At 52.3% G+C, this 22,836-nt stretch overlaps 1 protein-coding gene across 1 annotated transcript; it reads left to right on the plus strand.

Annotated features, from left to right (window-relative positions):
- Nucleotides 1-2,258: 2,258 nt before the first annotated feature.
- On the plus strand, nt 2,259-14,604 carry WBP2NL (WBP2 N-terminal like; the record flags this gene model as incomplete). The annotated part of the gene is made up of 6 exons (XM_043968751.1): nt 2,259-2,317; nt 11,906-12,110; nt 12,370-12,511; nt 12,631-12,723; nt 12,825-12,977; nt 14,387-14,604. Coding segments are annotated over exons 1-6 (870 nt in total), but the record flags the coding sequence as incomplete, so codon positions are not given.
- Nucleotides 14,605-22,836: the final 8,232 nt, after the last annotated feature.

Here is a 22,836-nt window from a genome sequence, read left to right on the forward strand (position 1 = left end):
TAGCAGATCACCTAGCCTGGTTCTCTCGTCTGAGGTTCCTTCTGGTCTCACTCTGTGATCTGAAATGCTTTTACCCTCTAAGCCAATGTCTCTGACGGCCTCAGTTTCCTCCACTGTAAAATGGGGATCCTATTAGCACCTACCTCCCAGCACTATTGTGGGGGTCACATGGAATCCTGTCTGTCAAGCATTTAGCATAGGGCTTGGTGCATAGTGGCCACAAGGTGGCGCCCTAGAGTGCCAGGCCTTGAATCAGGAGCATCTGAGTTCAAATTTGCCCTCAGATATTTATTTTTTTTTTAGTGAGGCAATTGGGGTTAAGTGACTTGCCCAGGGTCACACAGCTAGTAAGTGTTAAGTGTCTGAGGCCGGATTTGAACTCAGGTACTCCTGACTCCAGGGCCGGTGCTCTATCCACTGTGCCATCTAGCTGCCCCGCCCTCAGATATTTATTACCAGCTGGGTGGTGCAGTGGATAGAGCACTGGCCCTGAAGTTGGGAGGACCTGGGTTCAAATCTCACCTTAGACACTTGATAGCTGTATGACCCTGGGCAAGTCACTTAACCCCGATTGCCTCAAACATCCCATCGGGGCCATCTCCAGTCATCCTGATATATATCTCGACACTGGAGCCAGATGGCTCTGGAGGGGAGAGTGGGATTGGTGACCTTGCCCAGCCCTGCCTCACTTACATCCAATTCAGTGCAAGTCATGACATCACCTACCAATGGCCTGGTCCTCTGAGAATGAAGGACAAACAGCAAGAGCTGTATGACTCTAGACAAGTTATTTCATCCTCTTTGCCTCAGTTTCCTCATCTGTAAAAGGAGCTAGAGAAGGAAATGTCCAACCACTCCTGTATCTATACCAAGACAACCCCAAATGGGGTCCCAGAGAGTCGGACATGGCTGCAACAACTGAATTAATCAGCACATAGTAGGTGCACATCTACCATGTACCAGAGGCAGGAGATACAGACAAGGAACAGAACAGTCCCTGCCCTCAAGGCTCTTTGATATTGTGTGTGAGAGAGACTGAGAGAAGAGGGAAGGACACAACACACACACAGAAAATTAAATGCAAATTTAGCCAAGCATTTTCCATATTTTAACAGTAAATCTGGCTAGAGATGCTTTAATAGGGACAGCAAGCATTTATGTGACACCTACTGTGTGCCAGGCGCTTTACAGATATGAGCTCATCAACAACCCTGCTAAGAAAGAGCTATGATCCCTCACTTTACAGCTGGTGTGACTGAGGCAGGCAGTGGTGAAGTGACTTGGCCAGAGCCACCCAGCTAGTGAGCGTGGGGATTTGAACTCAGGTCTTACTGCCTCCAGGTCCAGCACTCTATGCACTCTGGTGCCGATCTTTACCCAGCATAAAACCACACATCTGGATCTGGAAGAGACCTCACAGACCATGGCGTTCAATCCCTTCATTTTACAGAGGGGGAAACTGAGGCAATGAGGTGAAGGAGTGACTGGCCTAGAAAGTGTCTGAGATGGGATTTGAACCCAGAGCTTCTTGAATCCAAGGCCAGCTTATCCCAACCCTGTAGAGGGAAGGGGGGCGGGAAGAGAAGAAGCATTCACGGAGCCCGGCGTTGCGCTAGTCCCTGCCCTCAAGGAGCACACAGTCTAATAGGAGAGACAACCAGTTTGTACCTCTGGACAGGATAACCTGAGGATACTCTCAGAGAGAAGGCCCTAGCATAGAGGGGGGTTAGGAAAGGTATTATTAAGCCCATTTCACAGATAAGGAGGCTGGAGTCCAGAGAGGTTGCAGGGCTTTCCCGAGGTCACACAGCACGCAAATGAATTCGAACCCATAGCCCCACAGACCCGGAGGTTAAACCACGGACTCGCCAGGGCAGCCAGGGGCGGGGCATAGAAAAAAAAAATCGGATTCTGACGTCATCCACCTCGGGCGCGTGCTCTCCCTTCCCATCATTGGCATTGTGTCTCTTGTTCGGTAGCCTTCCCCGCCCAGGGGGCGTGCCCTGACCAAACCCTGCCCCCGGGTGCGCTGGAAACTAGACCCCGCCCAGCGGCCCCACGTGACGGAGCAGCCTCACCCTCTCTCCCTCTCCCCGCGCCTGCGCCATAATCTCCGCGCCCTTCACCCACGCGACCCCGGAAGCCCCGCCCCTCGCGGAGCAGACTCCGCCCCCTCCCTCTCCCTCCTTCCCCTCCCCCTTTCCCCCCCCTCTCTCCCCCTCCCTCGGCCGGGGGCGGCCCGCCCCAGAAGGGCGAAGATGGCGGTGAACCAGCACCACACAGATGACCGCCGCGTCATCGTCCCGCCAGGCGAGAGGTGCGGGTCGGGAGCGAGCGAACGGGGGGCAGGGCCTAGTGTGTGTGTGTGTGGGGGGGGGGGAACTGACGGCTTCTGAGCCCGCCCCTCGCAGCGCGTCAGCACGGTAGGCCACACCTCTTCCGCCCGTGGAGAGCGTGGGCTGGGCCTTCTTGCAGGCACATGGAACGCGCGCCCCACTCTGGTGGGGAAGGGAAGGGGAAGCATCCTGGAGAAGCGGGGAGAGCACGCGCGCCCCCGGGTGGTGAGGACGGCAAGAGCTGAGTCAGTTGTCACTCAAGCCTTTATTAAGCGCTCACTGTGTGCTAGGCTCCGTGCTAAGTACATGCCGGGGATCTCTCAAAAGAGAGGCCTTAGAGATTACTGACCCAGGACATCAAGGAAGGCTTCCTGGAGGAGGCTTCATTTGAGGGGGGGCTTTATTAAACTAAGAAAAAGATACAAAAAGGAGGGAGTGTAGAGCTGGAGGTGCCTAGAGCAGTAAGACCCAATAATAATAATAATAATAATAATAGCAACGACAACAATAATAACATTTCTATAGACCTTTAAGGTTTGCAAAGTGCTTAGATACTATTGCATTTTATCCTCACAAAGCAGAGTAGCCTCAGATTGTGGAGGTCAGCAAGGGATATGAAAAGTGAGAGCAGAGAGAGGTGAGAGAAGCCAAGAGAAGCCCAGAGTTACAATCCTTGGAAAGATGGAGGGAGGGACTATTGACAGAAAGGCTGAGATCATGTTGGGGGTAGGGAGAGCATGTGGTGGAGCCATATTACATCGGGAGTACCAATATCTTATTGCCATCTGGAGCTTGAGAGAGGTCAGGGTTTGAATGCCAGTTTGGAAGCCGCCTTCCTGGAGAGGGTCCATCTCCATCTTTTCCTCTTTCAGTGTTCCTTTCTTTCCTTCTCAGTGTGTGTTCTCTGTATGTCTCCTCCTTGGACTTTAAGCCCCTTAAGGGCAGGAGACCATGTTTTTGCTTTGTCTTATATCCCCAGCACTTAGCACAGTGAGTGACTGGTACATAGTAAGTGCATTTAACCAGCGCTTGCTGACTGGTTGTTGAATGGGGAGTGTAGACGCAGAAAAGAAGGGTCCAGGACAGAACCTTGGAGAAGAGGAAGGAGAGGAACCAGAGAAGGAAGAGGAGAACAGGAACAGGAAAGTGATTTCTCTGAAATCAAGGGAGCAGAGAAGGTTTAACAGCTTCATAAGGTTCATGGAGACCCAGGAGAATCAGGAAGGAGGAAAAAGGACAAATATAAAAATGGAAAGCCTGCCTTCCCCTTTCGCCATAGGCTGAGGACACTGACATGCACTGACACGTTGCCAGCCCTGTGTGTCACTTGTACATGTGTTGGCTAAAGTGAATGAAAAATCAACAAGGTGTTTTTTGTTTTGTTTTGTTTTGTTTTTGTTTTGTTTTTTGTTTTGTTTTTTTAGTGAGGCAACGGGGTTTAAGTGACTTGCCCAGGGTCCCACAGCTAGTAAGTGTCAAGGGTCTGAGGCTGGATTTGAACTCAGGTACTCCTGATTCCAGGGCCAGTGCTCTATCCACTGCGCCACCTAACTGCCCCAACAAGGTGTTTTAAAAATTCATCATGGAACTTGCAACTACAATCATATATGACTGGGGAGAATTCCTGAGTGGCACCTGAAAAGACCAGCCAGCTCCAAACTGAAGCTCCTGGTAAAATTGTGGCCACGCCCATTGCCCCCATTATTAATTTTTGGCTCATCTACCCTCCTGGAGATGTATTATTTCATTAGGGCATACCCCCAGGGCATTTTGTTATTTATAAGTGGCCACATTCCGTCATCAAGGACATCCATTATTATATTCATTAAACTAAAAACTTAACTTATTCAATCCCCACTTCGGTCATCTACTAGCTGTGTGAGCATCTCTACAAAAAGAATGCCCTGTCTCCAACATGCTTCGCCTGAAGACTTCTGTGGAAGGTCTTGTTAGGCAGGGTTCCCTGACGGAGCACAAGCAGCGGCCCTTAGCTCCTAGTTCTGCTCTCTGGGTCTGAGCAAAACCTCTCCAACCACCCCCTCTTCCACTTGAGAGTGTCTCACTCACTTGAGGAGACAGGCAGGCATCTCGTCGTCCAGAAGCCGCTAGCTCTCCCATGCCATCCTCCTCTTCCCATGATCCCTGTGACCCCAGGGCCACCTGACTTTTCGTCTCCTTCCCCGACTGCCCCTTTTCTTCATTCCTCGGCCTTAATGTTGGGCTACCCCGGACTGGGCCCTGTGTGCTCTTGCCTAACTTCAGCAATCACCAGGGTGGGGATAGCAACAAACAGCCATATGGAGGAGCAGGGGACAGGCTTGGGCTTGGAGTCAGGAAGACCCCAGCTCAGATCCTAGCTCTGTGACACTCAGCATATAGGAGATCAACTTTGCAAAGGACTTTGCAGACCATAAAGCACAGATCCAGCTGGGTTAGATCCCACCCAGTGAAGGGTTCCTAAGAACAGTTTAGTAGGACATCATAAAAAAGCGATTGCCATACTTCCTGCGACCTGGCCCAGGCCTGGCCCTTTGAGCCTGTGGTGTGACCCCTGAGACTTCCCCCAAGGGTCAGGCTCTGGACTTATGGAAAGGCAGAGCCTTGGCTCCGGGGTGGTCTTGTCTTAAACCTGGCCTAATGGGGCACCACCAGTTTTCAGTGCTGGTCCACTGGGTGATTTCTTTGTTCTTGGGTGATTCTTCTCTCCCACTGACACAGACTGTGAGCTCATTTAGCCAGACTAGGCTTGAGGTGCATTGCTTCAATCATTTGCTATCTAGTACTTAATTAAATTCAACAAGCATCTATTAAGTGCCTACTGTGTGCATCCAGACACCCATTGATCGGAACCTTCCCAGAGTGGAATGTGGGGAGGAGGGTGACCCAGTGGAGTCCCCCTCACTAAGGCTGGATGTCCACTTGCTGGGCTGCTGGATTCTTGGGCAGACTGGGCTGACCTACAATAGCCTCTGAGGTCCCTGCCTGCTGTGAGGTTCTGGGGTACAAGGCACCTGTACCTGAGGAGGCACAAGGGTACATGACCACCTGTCCTTGCCTTAAGGACTAGAGTAGAAACACTGATAACCATCAGTTATCAGTATTTACTATTGGACATTGTCTGTGCTTGGAACATGACTGAACTTCCCGGGCAGATCCACTGGGACATTCTAAGGTGATGAAGCCTTCCTCTGGCCATTGTCACTTGTCATGTTCTGTTGGGGTCGAATTTGGGCCCCATCTTTATCTCCCCCCCCCCCCGCCCGGCCTGGTGGGGAATTCTTTCCAAGATGGTGCCTCGGTGCCCACCCACTGGGTGTTCTTTGTTTTTCTTTTGTCATCATGTTTTAAGTCATCACATGGAGGAGGGACTGGTCTTGTAAGCTGGAGAGGAGCTGAACATAGACTCAGGCTCCTGATCCTGCTTCCTGCTCTACTCCTGAGGCCTCCAGACCTCAAGAGGGCAAAGGGCCAGGTATTGCACAAGGAAGTTGGCTACAGACATAAGCCTCCAGTAAATAAAAATCCATGACTCAGGGAGACTCACCTTGAGAACCACCTCTGGCCTCCGCTACAAAACAGCAAACCTGGCCCAGAGGCCCAGAGATGGGAAGGGGAGGCTGAGGAGAGACACCAAAGAGAGATCCATGGAATTTCAGTGGGGAAAGTGGGAGGGGGCCCAAATTTAGCCATTGCGATGGAAGATCCCCCTCCCCCTGGGCTGGCCCAGCCCAGAGCAAGCCCTTGCTGGGCTCCTTGTCTCCTCCAATTAGTGGGGGAGTCAGGGAGAGGAGGGGCCATCATCTTTTCTTCATTGCATCTCCAGCTCTTAGCTAAGTGCAGAGCTTGGCCCAGAGTAACTGCTCATCTTTTCATTCACTCCTTCATGCCTTCATTCATTCAGCCAAGTCACTTTGATTGGATTTCCCAGAAAGCCCTGACTGTTTTCACTTGTGATGCTTTATTCGGGGTCTCATTTGGGCCCCAGCTTTATCTCTCACCCCTCCCTGCCCTGGTGGGCTCCTCTCTGACCTGCTGGGAGATTCTTTCCAAGACGGTGTGTTGGTACCTGCTCCCCAAGGCAGGGAGCTATCGCCTGGCCTGCTTTTTGTTTTGTTTTCTTCTGAAGTCATCATACAGAAAAGGGATTAGCTTTGTTCTGCCTGTGTCTGGGGAGGAGAACTGGGCAGATTTTAAAAAGGGAAACACTAGCTCAGCATCAAGACTTTCTTAACCACTGAGACAGTTGTCTCAGGGAGAAAACAACTCCCAGGCTCTGGCTTTGAAAACTCATTCCCCTTTAGCTTTGTTTGGGAGTGAAGCCAGCTTTGGGATTTAGCTCCCACAGAGGCAAAGGCTCACGTGGATTTGGGGCTTCATGGGTAATACTTCAACGTGTTTCCCTCCCAAGGAGCCTGTGAAATAATGACCACAACGTCCATTTTGCAGGTGAGGACACTGAAGCTAAAGAGGGAAATGACTCACCCACAGTCTTGTAGCAACTGAAACAGGGCAAACCAAGTTCTCCAGACTCCAAAAATTCGGTGTTCTTTCAGGGTGGGATGCGCCTTCTCCTGGCCTATCAACGCCTAGATGGCATCTTCACTGGTCTCCTCTGCTTCCTCTCCTCCCCCCTCTGGCAAACCCTCCAAGGGCCACTTTCTGACCTCATCACTCAACTGAAACTTCCCTCTCTGAAGTGACAGTGATGGTCAAGGCCTTTTCTCAGGCCTCAGCCTTCTCGAATTCTCTGTCTCTTCCCTGGTGATGCCCCTGGGTCTCCTAGTCTCACCCATGTCATGCCCCGGGGCTCTGGGCATTCCCCGAGACCTTGTCCTGGGCCCTTCTCCTTTCTCTATCTTCTCATTCATCAGCTTATCAGCTCCCTGAGCATAATGATCACCTCCCTCTCCTTGGCTCCAGTCACACACCTCCTGATGCCTAGTGATAAAGTCTAAGGCCCCTAGCTAGGGACCTCAAGTTCTACTGCCCCCTTCCAAATGAAGAAGCCCCGTCTCCCACTGCAGGTCAGAGCCTCATACGTGGAACACCCAGAGGCCGAGGACTTACCCAGGGTCACAAAGTCAGCATGAGTCAGAGAGGCAGGACTTCCCAGCTTGGAAGCCAGATCTCTGTGTTCTCGCACTCATCTCCTTAGGGGATGGGCCGGACCCTTGCTAGAGGGTGGTGACAGTGCAGAGAGCTCTGGACTGGGAGTCAGAAGACCTGAGTTTGAATCCCAGCTCTGCTCCTGACCAGCTGTGTCACCCAGGGCAGGTCACTTTCCCTGCCCTCAGCTGCCTCAGTTTCCTCCCTTGTAAAATGAAGGTTTTGGACCCATTGGCCTCTGAGACCCCTTCCTGCTCTAGATCTAGGCCCACGTTTCCAGCACTCCTCTACTCACATCCTACAAAGCCAATTGGTCAAGCTGCAGGACTCCACGTCCCACCTACCTTCCCCCCTACTTGGCATGCCCTCACCTTGTTTTCTGCCCAGTCAAAGTCTCCCGGTCCCCCAGGACTAGTTCAGTGTCAGGTGTTTCACAGTCATCAAAAGAGCCCTTGGTGATCCCCCAGGCCATTGTGTTCCTGACCTGAGGCACGCTTGGGCCTGACAGGCTTGTCTGAGGTCTCTGGGGATGGGCCAGGTCCTGCTGCATGGGCCCAGGCCAGTCTGCCCAGTCACTAGCAGGGTCTCCAGACACCTGAGCAAACATTCCTGCTTCCCTGTCTGGCTCCCCCTCCTCCCTTCTCCCCAGCATGTCTTCAGCCCCTCAGTGATGGCTCTGGTGTCTTCCTAGAGTCCCCTCTGTCCCCGGTCAGTCGTTAAGTGACAGGATTCCTTAGGACCCTCCCCAGCTGGTTGGCACCTTTCTAGAACCCAGAACTGGGCATGGTGCTTCAGCTGTGACCTGGTCTGGGCATGGACAGTGAGACGGTCCTCTTTCTCCTTCTGGATCCACTAATGTTGTCATGAGCTAGGGACCCCCCAGACGAGAACCATCCCTCTCCCAGTGCAGGCCAGCAGCTCTTCTGTAGCTGGCATGGCTCACAGGTGGCACTTGGACCCTGGTCTTATTAAACCCAAGGCCAGCTATGATGATCTACCTTGCCACACTGCCCCTGAACCTAAGGTGGCATGAGGTTTGGGGGCAATGTTGTCCATTCATATTTTACTAAGAGTCCACCAAGACGCCCAGATCTTTTTCACAGGACCTATTGTCTACCCAGGCTTCTCCTTCCTCTGCTTGTTTGGGTGTTTTTTAAAACCCAAATGTGGGATTTTACACTTATCCTTATTAAGCTTCATATTATTAGGCTCATGAAAGCATGTTGGCTGCTGATTCTGTCCTCTAACTGCTCAGTCAACAATTATTTATTAAGCAACAACTGTGTGCCAGGTGCTATCTGCTTTGTTGGTTATCTCTCCCAGGGCGCATGACCTGAAAATCTGATTTTTAAAACATGCCATTTATACTTTTACCCTAGTCACTGATAACCACATTGAACAGCTCAGGGCTGATCCCTGGGGCACTCTGACAGAGACCCTCCTTCTAGTGGATGAGGACACTTCATTAATCACTGCTTTGGATCTCCTGATCCAACCCCCTCTGGAACTACCCAATTATTTTCCCATCCCTCCCATGTTCAGAAGGATCATGGGTGAGCCTTTGTCAAATATTTTCTTAGAAATTAGGCACATACTCAAAAGATATGAACTAGAAAGTTTCAGATGAAGAAGTCAAAGCTATCTATTGCCATATGAAAAAATGCTCTAAATCACTATTGAGTAGAGAAATGCAAATTAAAACAACTCTGAGATACCACCTCACACCTATCAGATTGGTCAATATGTCAAAAAAGGAAAATAATAAATGTGGGAGAAGCTGTGGAAAAATTGGAACACTAATACATTGTTGGTGGAGTTGTGAACTGATCCAACCATTCTGGAGAGCAATTTGGAACTATGCCCAAAGGGCTATAAAACTGTGCATACCCTTTGACCCAGTAATACTACTACTAGGTCTGTATCCCAAAGAGATCATAAAAAAGGGAAATGGACCCACATGTACAAAAATATTTCTACCTGTTCTTTTTGTGGTGGCAAAGAATTGGAAACTGAGGGGATGCACATCAACTGGGTAATGGCTGAACAAGTTGTGGTATGTGAATTAAATGGAATACTATTGTGTTGTAAGAAATGATGGATGAGCAGATTTCAGAAAAACTTGGAAAGACTTAAGTGGACTAATGCTGAATGAAGTGAGCAGAAGCAGGAGAACATTGTACATAGTAACAGCAACATTGTGTGATGAACAACTGTGATAGACTTGACTCTTCTTAGCAACACAATGATCCAAGACAATTCCAAAGAACTCATGATGGAAAATGTTCTCCATATCCAGAAAAAAGAACAAATCTGAATGCAGATTGAACCAGACTGCTTCTACTTTTTTGTTTTTGTTTTGTCTTTTTTGAAGTTTTTCCCTTGTGCTCTGATTCTTCTTTCACAGCATGACTAATGCAGAAATATGTTTAATGTGATTGTACATAGATAACCTATATCAGATTGCTTTCTATCTTGGGGAGGGAGAAGGGAAGAGAGAAAGGAAGGGAGAAAAATCTGGAACTAAAAATCTTATGAAAACAAATGTTGAAAACTACCTTTACATATAACTGGAAAATCATAAAATATTTTTATGATAAAAAGAAAAAAACAAAATTAAACAAAAAATCAAAGAAGAGCAAACTGTACAAAATAGATTTGCAGCTTCATGTACAACCATCATTTATCATTTTTATATTCTCTTATGTTATGGAAATGCTTGTTTTATTTCTTGTGTTCAGAAAAAAAATAATTTTTAAATGTAAAAAAAGAAAAACGAAGAAATCAGGCACCTACAGTGCCGGCCACCTTCGGTGTCTCACCAGCCCAGTGACCCTATAATAGACACGACCAGCCCATGATGGCTCTGCCTTCTTTCAAGAGTCTAGAACTGTGCCCAGAACCCAGGCTAAGCTCACCAGTTTCTAATCCCAAGAATCAGCCAGCCTCTTCCCCTTCTAGAAACTTGGGCCGTTTGCCCATCGCTGATCCCAGGGAAATGTTCATGGCTTGCCCTGGCTTCCTCATGAAGAAGTGTCCCTCTTGGTACTGAGTGTTTTAGATGTTCAGCCATTTTACACTTGTTTCCAACTCTTCATGACCCCATCTGGGGTTTTCTTGGCAAAGATACTAGAGGGGTTTGCCATGTCCTTCTCCAGCTCATTTAATGGATGGGGAAACTGAGGCAAAGAGGGTGAAGCGACTTGCCTGGGGTCACACAGTTGGGAAGTGTCTGAGGCCAGATTTGAACTCAGGTCTTCCTGAGTCCAGGCCTGGTGTTCAATCACTGCACTACCCAGCTAGACGATGACCAAAGAAACCCTGAAATGGCCCCCTGACTGGTGTTGCAGTCTCTCCCGCTTCCTTCCTCCTCTTCAGTCCTGGGCCCATCTCATCGTCCTCCCACATCCTGCCCTGAACACAGGGGCCAATGCATTCACTGGGTGGTCAGGCCATCAAAGAACCTGGCCACCAGGCATTTTTCATTCATTTGTTGCACTGTCGGACTGGTCTTTTTGAGTCATCGAGGTTGTCTGTTGTATGTAAGGCTTGATGTCATTAGCTCAGGCATCATCTGCCAGCAGGGGCACCCAGAGCGGTCATTGGCACAAGCCTAGGAATCAGGGGACCTCGCTTGGAATGCCAGCCATTAGACTAGAAGCCTCCTAGGGGCATGGCTGGCCTTTTACCTTTCTTTGTATCTTGATGCCTGACACTTAGGAGATGCTTCATCAATGCTTGTGGACTATCTTGACATGGTTGTGTCACTCGGTGACTGCAGAGGTGTGGCTCACAGGGAAGGGCTCTGCCTGCCTGGTCCCTTCTCATATTTTCATCAAGGACACCCTTGGGCAGGTCATTATCAGAAAGGTAGGCACAAGGGGCAGCTAGGTGGCACAGTGGATAAAGCACTGGCCCTGGATTCAGGAAGACCTGAGTTCAAATCCAGCCTCAGACACTTGACACTTACTAGTTGTGTGACCCTGGGCAAGTCACTTAAACCCCGTTGCCCCACCAAAAAAAAGAAAGAAAGAAAGGTGGGCACAAGGCACCAGTGATGGATGATGCCCTAAGCTTGAGAAGTGGCCTCGAGTGATTGGTCACACCTGTGCAGGGTGGGTGATCACAGCCCGGTGCCTATGGGCACCTCTGGGTATGTGAGTGCAGGACCCCTGGAAGATCACAGACAAGAATGGGTCGCTATCTGCACCAGAATAGGGCATTCTCTCCACAGATGTGAGGAGGTCACAGACTGGGCACAGGCCCTCAGTCCAGAATGAGTCCATTTCCATACACTGGTCAGTAAGCATCTGTTGGCTAGGGCAGTGGGGGCTGGACACAACAGGGTGTCCAGCTACATGGACAAGAGAAAGGGCTCGTGGGCCGGGTCTAGGGCGGGGAGGGCTGGTGAGTCTTGGCCAGCATGAGATGACCTCCCGCCCTCGGCTTCCTCCTCTTCCCTGCAGTATTCTGATGCGCTACGAAGACGTGGAACTCTCCTTCTCCAACGTGTCTGACCCGTCCAACCTCTTCAAGGGCTCCAGAAAGGGAGTGCTGTTCCTCACCCAGTACCGGGTAACTAACTGGGGCCGCCCGGGGCCTTTTCCTTGGGCGCCCCTCGCCTCCCTTGGGTCTAGAGCTGCAGCCTGGGCCAGCGGCAGGGCAGGGCCAGCCGGTGAGGCGGCCAGAGCCAGGAACCTCTGACACCGCCCCCCCCCCCTTACCGCCATTCCCCAGCGAGGCGAGGGCCTGCCCCCTTAAGTGTCCCTGCGTCCAAGGGGGCACGTGACGCGTCCACCGGCGGCTCCCCGCCCCCCCCCCCCCCCCCCCGTCGGGGCAGCCTTTGCACTCTCTTCCCGGGCCCCGGGCAATGCTTCTTATCGGACCTTCCCTCCCCTTCCTTCCCACCTGCCCCTCACCCGCCTCCCAGGTGATCTTCCTTGCCTCGCACCCTGCAAAGGACTCCCTCATGTCCTTCATGATGCCGTTCAATCTAATGAGGGACTATTCGGTGGAGCAGCCCACCTTTGGTGCCAACTACCTCAAAGGAAGCATCTCTGCTGCACCAGACGGTGGGTACTGCCCCTGGTACCCGAGCCCAAGCTGGTGCCGCCCCAGATCCCGGGGCGGCCCCTAGTTCTCCCCCGTGTGCCTCCGATGCCCATCATGTCAGTGCTCTTTCTCCCATCAGGGGGCTGGGAAGGACAGGCCACCTTCAAACTGATCTTCCGGAGCGGAGGCGCCTTTGAGTTTGGTCGGCTGATGACGCAATGCGCCACCAATGGTGAGTGACTCAGCCTGGGGCATCTGCAGGCGCCTGATAGAGGCAGATTGATGGGGGCCGTGGCCCTTCTGCTCGGCCCTCAGACCACCCTTGCTTTCCAGCTGCCAAAGGGCTCCCACCCCCAGTGATGTTCCTGGGCTTCGGCCCCCAGGCCCACCTTGTCCTCGCTGTGAACCACCGAGCGCCCCCGTCGGGCCACACCCAGGTCATTTACGTGATGCCCAACAGCTCCTCCTACATGCCATCCCCCTCAGGTGAGACACAGCCCGGCCAGGCCCAGGGGTCTCTGGGCAGCAGCTTGCCAGTGCTGGCCAGCAGAGGCCGAGCAGCTTCTCAGGGGAAAGGGGACAAGGCCGGGAGTCAGGCCAGGGGTTCCCTCATCCATTCTTTTTGTTTGTTTGGTTTTTGTCTTTTGGGTTTTTTGCGGGGCAATGGGGGTTAAGTGACTTGCCCAGGGTCACACAGCTAGTAAGTGTCAAGTGTCTGAGGCCGGATTTGAACTCAGGTACTCCTGAATCCGGGCCGGTGCTTTATCCACTGTGCCACCTAGCTGCCCCCTTTCCTCATCCATTCTAGCCCCCCCCCCGAAAGATCGTCTCTGCATGGTCACTGCTGTCTCTGAGGCCCACGTCCCCATGCCGGTAGGGATTGGCCACGTCCAGAAGGGGACGGAGAGAGACGCAGGCGCCTCCGATGACGGGATGAGCTCGCTCCTCTGAAGGCCCCTGGCCAGGACCGGCTCACTGGGGGCCCTATCTCGGAGGGCCCCTGAGGCGGCAGCGTCTCAGCTCCCTTCTTTCTGGCCTCCCCGCTAGGGACAGCCCTCCCCGGTGAACCACGGACCGTCTGTCCCACACCACGTGGGAAGCCTGTGCTCCTGGAGGACACCCCCAAATAACTGTGATCCCAATAGCAGACACAGCCAGTCCCTAGGGGAGTGCAGGCAGAGCCAGATGGGAAATTCAAGGCCTGGGGCCGGGAGGGGTTGGCGGTGGGAACAGGAGGAAGTATGGGGAGGGGGGATTGGGGTTCAAATTCCAGCTTTATCTCCTGACACCTGTGTCCTGTGGCACCTCGCATCCCTCCCCTCCTGCGCCCCCACCACGCCCTCATTACCACCCGCATGGGTGATGAAAGAGTTCCTTCCCCCCCCGCCCCCCCCCCGCTTCCCCCAATCCCCTCCCCTCACTTCTGCGTAGATCTGGCCATGCTCCGAGCCCCTCTCTGCTCCAAAACCACCAATGGATCCCTCTTACCTGCGCAGTAAAGTTCCGTGTCTTCAGCCCAGCTTCCCGAGGTGTCAGCCGTGTCCCACCAGGCCCGGGCGGGCCACACTGCCCTGCTGGCTCCAGCCCACCCTTGGTCCCCCCTTCCTGTTTCCCACCTCCTCACCTTTTCCTCCTATTACCTGGCCCCAGCTTCGGCTAGCCTCCTCCCCCACGCTTTAGCGCCCCCTCCTCCATGAGCATCCTCTGATTCCGCCGAGTCAGCGGACTTGCCCGTGTGCTCGGTACCTAGCACACGTGTCCCTCTGGATTATAGATATTCGGGGGACGCGTCTGACAGGTCCAGAGGGCCAGGTCGGGGTCTCCCCCAAGCTAGCACAGTGCCACGTGCTTCTTGAGTCCTAGTTAATGTAGTATTTCTCCTCTTTATTGTCTAGGGTATCAGATCGCTGCGACCTCGGTCCCTGGCTATGGGGTTCTTCCCCCTGGATACGTACCCCCTCCTCCTGGATACGGACCCCCTCCCCCTGGATACGGACCCCCTCCTCCTGGATACGGACCCCCGCCCCCGGGATTCGTGCCCCCACCCCCTGGATACGGACCCCCACCTCCTGGATACGGACCCCCTCCCCCGGGATTCGTGCCCCCTCCCCCTGGATACGGAGGCCCAGCATTTCCCAATGCCGCGCCCCCTCCTGGCCAGGTCGTAAACACTGCCCGGTCGAGCTCCCAAGCCTCTCCAGGCAAAGCCGAATCCAAAAGCTCAGGTGAGAGAAAGGTGTTTAAAAAGATGCGACCCAAGGCTGGTCTAGTTGTCCGCGGGCTGTCCACGGAAAGTGGGGGCGGCCTGGCCTCACTGTGGGGAGGGGAGACCTTATGAGCTTTGTGTCCAGCATGTGCCTGGGGTGCGAGTGCGCGTTACCGTGAGCGAGCAACGTTTGAAGGTGGGTGGCAGAGGAGGGGGAGCCCCGTGGGCTTCATCCCGCCCTTGCCTGGCTGTAAGGGCTGGCGATTCTGGAGAATCCTTCCCCTCCATCCCGGCTATCTGTTGGCTGAGGTCGGACAGCGATCAGGCGTGAGGGTGCAGGAGCTTCTTCACAGGCCAGGAGGAGGCCCCAAAGGGGCTTGTCTTCAAGGGGCTTGTAAGAAGCTAGCAGGCCCGAGGCCAGAGGGAGACCCCGTGGGGGACTGCCGCCCCCCCCCCAATCCCCCAGAGCACGGGGTCTAGGGACCTGCAGGGGCAGCAAGATTAGAGCCCTGACCCTGGAGCGGAGCAGCCACTAGAGAGAAAGGAAAGACATGGTTTGGGGAGGGGGAGTGCCCTCCCTTCACCAGGCTTCAGGTTTACCCTAGAGGATCCAGGATTCTTGGGAGAAATGACACCTCAGGCATTGGCTAGGAAGCCATCAGAGCAGACAGATGTGCCCCCAAGGGAAAAATGAGAGGCTTAGCATCCCAAGGGGACTTTTCTCATGAGGGACCACCATGGGGAAGGCATGCAGAGAGCTCCCCCTAAACCCAAAGGAGCCCAGCTGACAGCAGAAGCAAGCATCCACTAAGTGTAAGAAACTGGGGGGGGGGGGCGGGTAAGGGCAGTGCTAGAGCTGCCATCTTCACAAGGAGAGCCCCCACCCTGCCAAAGTGTCAGAAATAGGAGAGATTAACTCATCCACCCAAAGGGAGGCACAGGTCATCAAAGGGGGACATACAAGCATCAAGTCTTGCACTTGGGTACAAGTAGGGGAGGTCTGGATAGACAGCAGGTGTTCTGAGGAAGATTTGAGGGCAGGGAGGCTCTTAATGGACCACAAGCTCAGTACAAGTCAGCAGTTGTAATGCAGTGGCCAAAAAAAGGTAGTAAGATCTTGGGATCTACTTTCCAGGAGTAGGGAGGGGAGATTCCCTTCCCCCACCCCTGCCCTCATCTGAAGCAACATCATGCTCAGGTCTGTGCACCGAGGCTTAAGATGGACATTGATAAGTTAAAGTGTGTCCAGAGGAGGACAACCAAGGTGGTGAAAGGCCTGGAGCTCATGTTAAGTAGGAGGTGTGTGGTATGTGTGGTGTGTGTGTGTGTGTGTGTGTGTGTGTGTGTGTGTGTGTGTGTGTGAGAGAGAGAGAGAGAGAGAGAGAGAGAGAGAGAGAGAGAGAGAGAGAAGTGGATATTGTAAAAACCATCTGGTCCTGCCTCCTCATTTTACAGAGGGGGAAAACTGAAGCTCAGGGGGGTGAGGGAGGTCACACAGGTAGTAAGGATCAGAGGCTAGATTTGAATCTATATCCTCTGGCCCCAAAGCCAGGGCTCTTCCCATTGCCCCATGTTACCTCCCCATAGGAAGGTAGTTAAAGGAACCAGACATGACTAACCCTGACTCAGGGAGGACAGGAGAGCTGCCTCTGAGCATGTGTGGGCAGTTGTGTGGGAGCAGTGAGTGAGGGCTTGGCCTGGGCCACTTCTGGGCTGGGGATGGGTGCTGTCCTCCAGGTGTGGGCTGCTCCGAACTCAGCCTCTGAGCTCTCTTCCAGTCCTCAGTTTGCGGGGTTCAGGGCAGGAGGAGCAAATCTCTCAGGCCTCCTGGCTGCCACAAGGAGGGTACACTGAGTCTCCTCAGCAGAGACCTGTAATTCAGCAAGTGGAGGACAGAGGGGGCCCTGTCACTGTCCTTCCCTCCAGGCCGCACTTGCAGCCCTGCCTCTGGCCAGCTTTGGGGGATCCTGAGCGGAGGCAGAATCTCTCTGAGCCTCTTTGCTTCACAGCAAGGCCTGACCAGTCATGTCTAGCACTTGCCTCACAGTCAGAGGCCATGCTGGCTGAGCCTCAGGGCCCTGGAGAAGTGGGGTCCCTCCTCATGCCCTGAGGACACAGTCTGGGGACTGGGGATTGAGGACAGCAGACCGACCTTTCCTCCTTGTAAATGTGGGAGTTGTGCAACACCCTGAGCATCAGGCTGGCTGAGACAGGGGAAAGATCACATGCTCATTTTTTTTACTGATGCCTTCTATTGTACCAAAATCATTTCTGAATATATGCCCCCTCGGCTCCTCCCCACCAAGTCAGTGCTTAAAAAAAAAAAAAAAGATTTAAAAATAAAACAAAACCAAACCAAGTAATGCATTCATATGTCTGCCTGACAGTGTATACAACATTCCACACCCATAGCCCCCACTCTGACCCCAGGCAAGGAGGGAGGAGCCTTTTCTCTTCTTTGGGGGGTCAAGCTTGGTGGTCCTGCATTAGATTTCTGCAGTGATCAATCAATGTTGACTGTTTTGTTCCTCTTCCATTTACGTTGGAGTAAATCCCACAAAAAGGGCTGTGGGAGTTAACTTTTTGGTCTCCTTGGGGTGTTTGCCCAACAGCAGAATCTGGGAGTCAAAGGGTATGGACATTTTAATCACTTTTTCTCATGCTTTTCCCAGGGATTAAGTGTCTTGCCCAAGGTCACCCAGCTAGGAAGTGTCTAAGGCCAAATTTGAACTCAGGTCTTCCTGATTCCAGTCCCATCACTGAGCTACCTAGCTGCCTCCTTGCAAACCTTAAGGTGCTACAAAAGTGCTAGCTATTATCAGTAATTATTAGCAGTCTTTCTTAGTTTGCATTTCATCTTTAGAGAACTGTTCATATCTTTTGACCTTGTAACTACTGGGAATGGCTCTTGGTTTTGTATATCTAATGAAAAGATATTTGATGCCAAGAGTTTTTCCCTAATTTTGACCCCTGTTTTAATGAAAATAAAGTTTCCCCAAAGTAGACCTCAGGACTTCCACTCAGACCATCAGTTAGGAGGTGGGGGAGGCAAGGATGGGGAGGGGGCATCCTCTCTCTAGTGGGACAGTTTTCTAGATTACCTAGAACCTTGACAGAGGAACTGGTAGGTCCTGGGTAGTATTCTAACAGGGTAGACATTGCCCTGGAATGTCTTGAACACCTCAGTGTGCTGCTGCTGGAGCTGTGGACTGATCTAGCCCTCCTGCAAAGCAGTTGGCAATGTTGAAAATGCTTGTGCCTTTTGACCCAGAGACCCCAGTGCCAGACAGATGCCCATCACTCATGGCTCATGAGCATGGTGGTCTGTGTGTGTGTAAGAAACACAGAACCGAGAAGTCCTGGAAGACCTCTGTGAGCTGATGAAGAGGGAAGGGAGCAGACCCAAGGAAACTATGCACCAGGACTACAAGGATGTCCATGGAAAAGTCAACAACAAAACCCCATGAAACTGGATATTGTGTGCAATTATGATGACCCAGCCCGGCTGGCCCCAAAGAAGAGAGGAGAACATGCACCTCCCTCCCTCCCTTCTCTTCAGAGGTGGTGGGATATGGACGTGACACATTCAACTGAGGATAGGTTGATTTGTTTTACTGAATGGCTAGTTTTTCTTGTCTTTTTTTTTTTCTTATTCTTAAAATGGTCAGGGAGAACTCTCTGGACAGGGGAGGGGGAGAACATATTTGGAAATGAAGGTGATGTAAAAATAAAAGATAATGAAACTTTCCTTTAAAGAAATAAACTAACCCGTCTTAATGATTGTTGCCTCTGTCCTTCCTGATAGAATGATGCTGGCATTCAGAAGACTTCTCAAGCAGTCCTGCACTCTGGTCCATCGCTTGGCAGGCAGGCAGGAGCTTCATTTTGGGTGAGAGGGCATCCCCCCAAATGTAACAGGCATGAAACTGTGTCGTCCCTTTCTCATGCTACCTACCTACCAGGCAGTGTGGCTCAGGCCCACATGTCCAACTGACAATCTGCCCTTGCAGAGTAATGTCCGAACTCCAAGGAGGGGGACCTGGAATTGCAGGAGGTGGGGTGGTGTGGGGCCTCTGGGAGGGATAAAGGACAAAGGGCAGCTTGGGTTACTGTGACGGGGAGGGAAGACTGAGAACCGTTTATAAGCCACAAAACTCCTTTTTGGTCTGGACTGGGGCTGCAGGGCACCTTCCTGGCCCTTATTTAACAGGAGATTAGCCATTCCCTGGGGACAAGCAGTTTTCCTAACTGCACAGGGAATCTTAAAAGCCGAGGTATCAGCTCAGCCCCTCCCAGACTGTCCTCAGGGACAGGTTTCCGGTAGGGTCCGGCAGCCCACGGAGCACAACATTCCTCCTTTCCTTTGTCTTAAAGGTCCCTAGGAGCAGCTGGAAGTCCTGCATTAGGTGAGCATCAGCAGCCTTGAGTCACAGCTCATCTGAAGGAGGTACTTGTTTCTAGGAACTTGTAGCTACATTTTCCAGAATTTTGATGTAATTAGGACTTTTAAAATGCTAAATAACACAAATGAGGTGGTAAGAGAATTAGCTACTAGATAGCTATGGATATTTAACATAACTAATGAGCTAGGCATGTGAAAGACACACACACCCCTCAGTTGATATTATTGATGTGGTAACAAGGTGTTACCACCTAGTGACCTCTTTACAAAGTAGTAATAAGCATGATAGCTAGCTACTGGGCTAAGTGCTTTACAAATAGGATCTCACTTGATCTTCCCAGCAACCCTGGGAGGTAGGTGCTATTATTAACTACTGAGGCAAACAGAGGTTTAGTGACTTGCCCAGGGTCATACAGCTAGTAAGTATCTGAGGTTGGATTTGAACTCAGGTCTTTCTGATTCCAGGTCCATTGCTCTATCTGTTGCACCATTCTCTCCCATTGAGTTAGGTTGGGCTGAAAATTAGTCATATTCTTAGGACATTTACATAGCTAATCCCTAGACATAGTCAACAGGCATGGCACTTCAAGAGTTGGAGGCACAAAGCAGTCCAAGCAGCCAGATCTTCCATCTCTTGGAGATTTTAGCCTCCTTTCAACCATAGTCATTGTGTCTATGAGCAGAAGGAGATGCCCAATTCAGCAGTTTGAGAGTCATTTTTGAGAGAGATCAAGGCACAATTGAGGAAGCAAAGAAACACATTCCAAAGACACAGAATGCGAGAGGCAGTCACTCAAGAGAGGAAGCCACCTCCAGGAATGGGACCTCTGGCAGCCGAGAAGAGAGCCACCTATGAACCCTGGCTCTGGCAGTCAAGAATGGAACTTTCTTAGAACTCCATTAGGAAAGGAAGGACTTCAAGGGGCAGCTGTTCTGGAGTTGTGAGCTGCATTTGCCATCTAGGTGCCGTACACAGTACACATGAGCCTCACTGTCACTGTTCCCATTCGTCCCATGCATGCTCTGTGTACTAGTGGGCAGTGTTGAGAGTGGACTGGGAGGAGTCTATCTGTGACTAGTGAGAATGTTTTTAGGGAGTAGGGAGTAAAAAGAAGTGCTGCTGGAACTTCACTTGAGTAAGTCAGCCAAGGGACTCACCAGTGGGCCCCAGTTCTGGAGCAGAACCAAGGCAGGGTCTCTGACTCCAGCAATGAGGTAGCTGGTCACACAGCAAGTTGCTTTGAGCTGCCCTGTCTCTAACTAAATAAAACGGGCTTAAAAAAAAAAAAAATGGCTTGGATTCTGTTGGTGGATACTTGGAGATGCTTGGGCAGAAAGTGCTATATAATGACATCTTGAAAAATATTACATTTTTATTGATTCCTTTGAAAGCTCAAACTCAAGTTTCCAATGATCCAGCCTCCCCCGCCTTCCCCGCCTTCCTGCCTAACAAAGTAGAGTTAACGTAAAGCCATATTTGTCTGTGACCACATCTCATGCCTGTGGAGGTGACCCTCCTGAGGTCACAGTTGGTCATGGCCCGAGCAGAGCATTACTGTCATTGTGTACATCATGTTCTTGGCTCTGCTTGCTTCCGTCTGCATCGGTCCATACAAATCTTCCCCATACAGGCCCACACTTTATTTGGCTGACCCTCAGTTGGCGGGCTGCCACCGTTTCCAAGCCTTTGCTGCTGCCTAGATGTGGCATCTCCAAGTCAGAGGCCACAGGCCATTCTGTCACTGGATCCAGATTGCGTCCAGAATGGTTGGGCTGACAGGTGGGCCTGACTTCCCAGTGTCAGTGTTTGTTATCACACCATATTAGGTAACATACAGGGGCCTCTGGGTTTCAAGGGGCTTTGGAAGAAGGAAGGGAAGAAGCCGCTGACAGAGCTTCCCCTTTCTGTTCCTCCCATAGGCACGGATCGGGGCCCTTCTGCGGGTGACTGTTTCCTCTTTTGCCACTGGATACCTCGCCAGGTTCTCTGGATCCACAGGCTCCGCGAAGGAAAGAGCTGTCTGCATGGGGAGGTAAATTCGCCCTTCCCAGGAAAGGAAATAGGGCTTCCCCACAAATGGGTCAGACCTAGCAGGGCCCGTGGGCAAAGAAGTAGGCCTGTCCTTTGGGAGGCCCGTGGGGCACAGGTCTGGGAGCAGACAGGCAGGATGAAGGGCCCAGCTAGACAGAGGCCTGGGGCTGCCCCTGTGAAAGCACTGGTCCAGTTGCCATGGTGGCCTGATGGTGGTCTCGGGGAGAGGGAAGGGGAGGACCTGGAGGTGATGAGGAGGCTCGAGACCCTGGGTCCCTGATTGGAAGGGACTCCCTGAGACCCTGGGAGCCTAGGCCAGAGCTGTGGAGGCCAGGCCTTCTGGTCCTGGACTTCGTGCTGTTCTCTTCAAAGGTCAGCCCACCTTCCTCGTTGCTCCCTGAGGAGGAGATGCCGGGGAGAAGGGGCATCAGACAGTGTTCCTGGTTTTGCTCAGAGACAACTGCCGCCCTCCTGCCTCTCTCCTCCTTCCCCAGAGGTCTCTCCCGGGTACCGTGAGTGACTGGACCCCCAGCAACATGGAACAGGGCAGCGGAGGCCCAGTTGGGCCAAAAGTGGCCATCACACTTGAGGAGAGGAGGGGTCGGCATCAGCCTGGACCCTCAGTGGGTCTCAATAAAGTGAAGTGAGAGGCTTTAGGCTGGCTGGCCCTTTCCTGGCCTGGGTTTTACACGTGATACAGTGGGTAGAGCCCCAGAAGACACGAGTTCAAATCTGGCCTCAGAAGCTTACTAGCTGTGTGACCCTAGGCAAGTCACTTAACCTGTCTGCCTCGATTTCCTTAAGTGGTAAAATGAGAATTATAGCACCTCCTTCCCAGGGTTGCTGTGAAGATCAAGTAAGATATTATAAATAGTTGAGTGCAGTGCCTGGCACAGAGTAAGCACTTGGGCTGGGGTGGGAGCCCCTCCTTGGTGAACCAGGCAGCCATGACAGAATCCACAGGCAGTGGGGGGACCCCTGGGAGCACCTCTGGCTCTGGCTCAGAGGCCTGGGTAGCTTCCCTAGGTTTTTTTGGTTTTTTTGCGGGGGGTGAGGCGGTTGGGGTTAAGTAACTTGCCCAGGGTCACACAGCTAATAACTGTCAAGTGTCTGAGGCTGGATTTGAACTCAGGTCCTCCTGAATCCAGGGCCAGTGCTCTATCCACTGCGCCAACTAGCTGCCCCAAGCTTCCCTAGTTTTTGCAGATGTGACCTTGGGATAGTCATTGTCCTTCCTCTAGGCTTGGCTTTCCTCCTCCAAATGAGGGAGCCCCCCAGACCTTCTATTGGCAGAGAGGACCCATGTGTGGCCTGGTTTGTCACAAGGGATGGTGGAGTGCAAAGATAAACCGGCCTGGAGAAGAATGATCCCCCCAGTCTCCGCCCCCTGGGCCCAGCTAGTCCCCCACAAACCCAAGCCCCCACTGCAGAAATCAAGGCCACAGACCATGGCCTGAGCTGGAAGGGATGTTACTGGGCCATCTACTCCCCATTTTTCAGATGAAGAAAGTGAGGCTGGGCCCACCTCCCCAGGGCAGCTGCCCCGCCTCCAGCCCCCTCTCCACCATACTGGGATTCACCAGGGTTAACTGCCCTGTCCCCTCTCAGGGCCTGATCTCTTTGAGGGTGGGGCCCTGGAGCTGCCCATGGGGTCAGTGCTGGTGAGGGTGTGGCCCATGGGTGGGGAAATGTTTCCTGAGGCTTA

This window comes from Dromiciops gliroides, chromosome 5 (assembly GCF_019393635.1).
Source record: "Dromiciops gliroides isolate mDroGli1 chromosome 5, mDroGli1.pri, whole genome shotgun sequence".
Classification (NCBI taxonomy): Eukaryota; Metazoa; Chordata; class Mammalia; order Microbiotheria; family Microbiotheriidae; genus Dromiciops; species Dromiciops gliroides.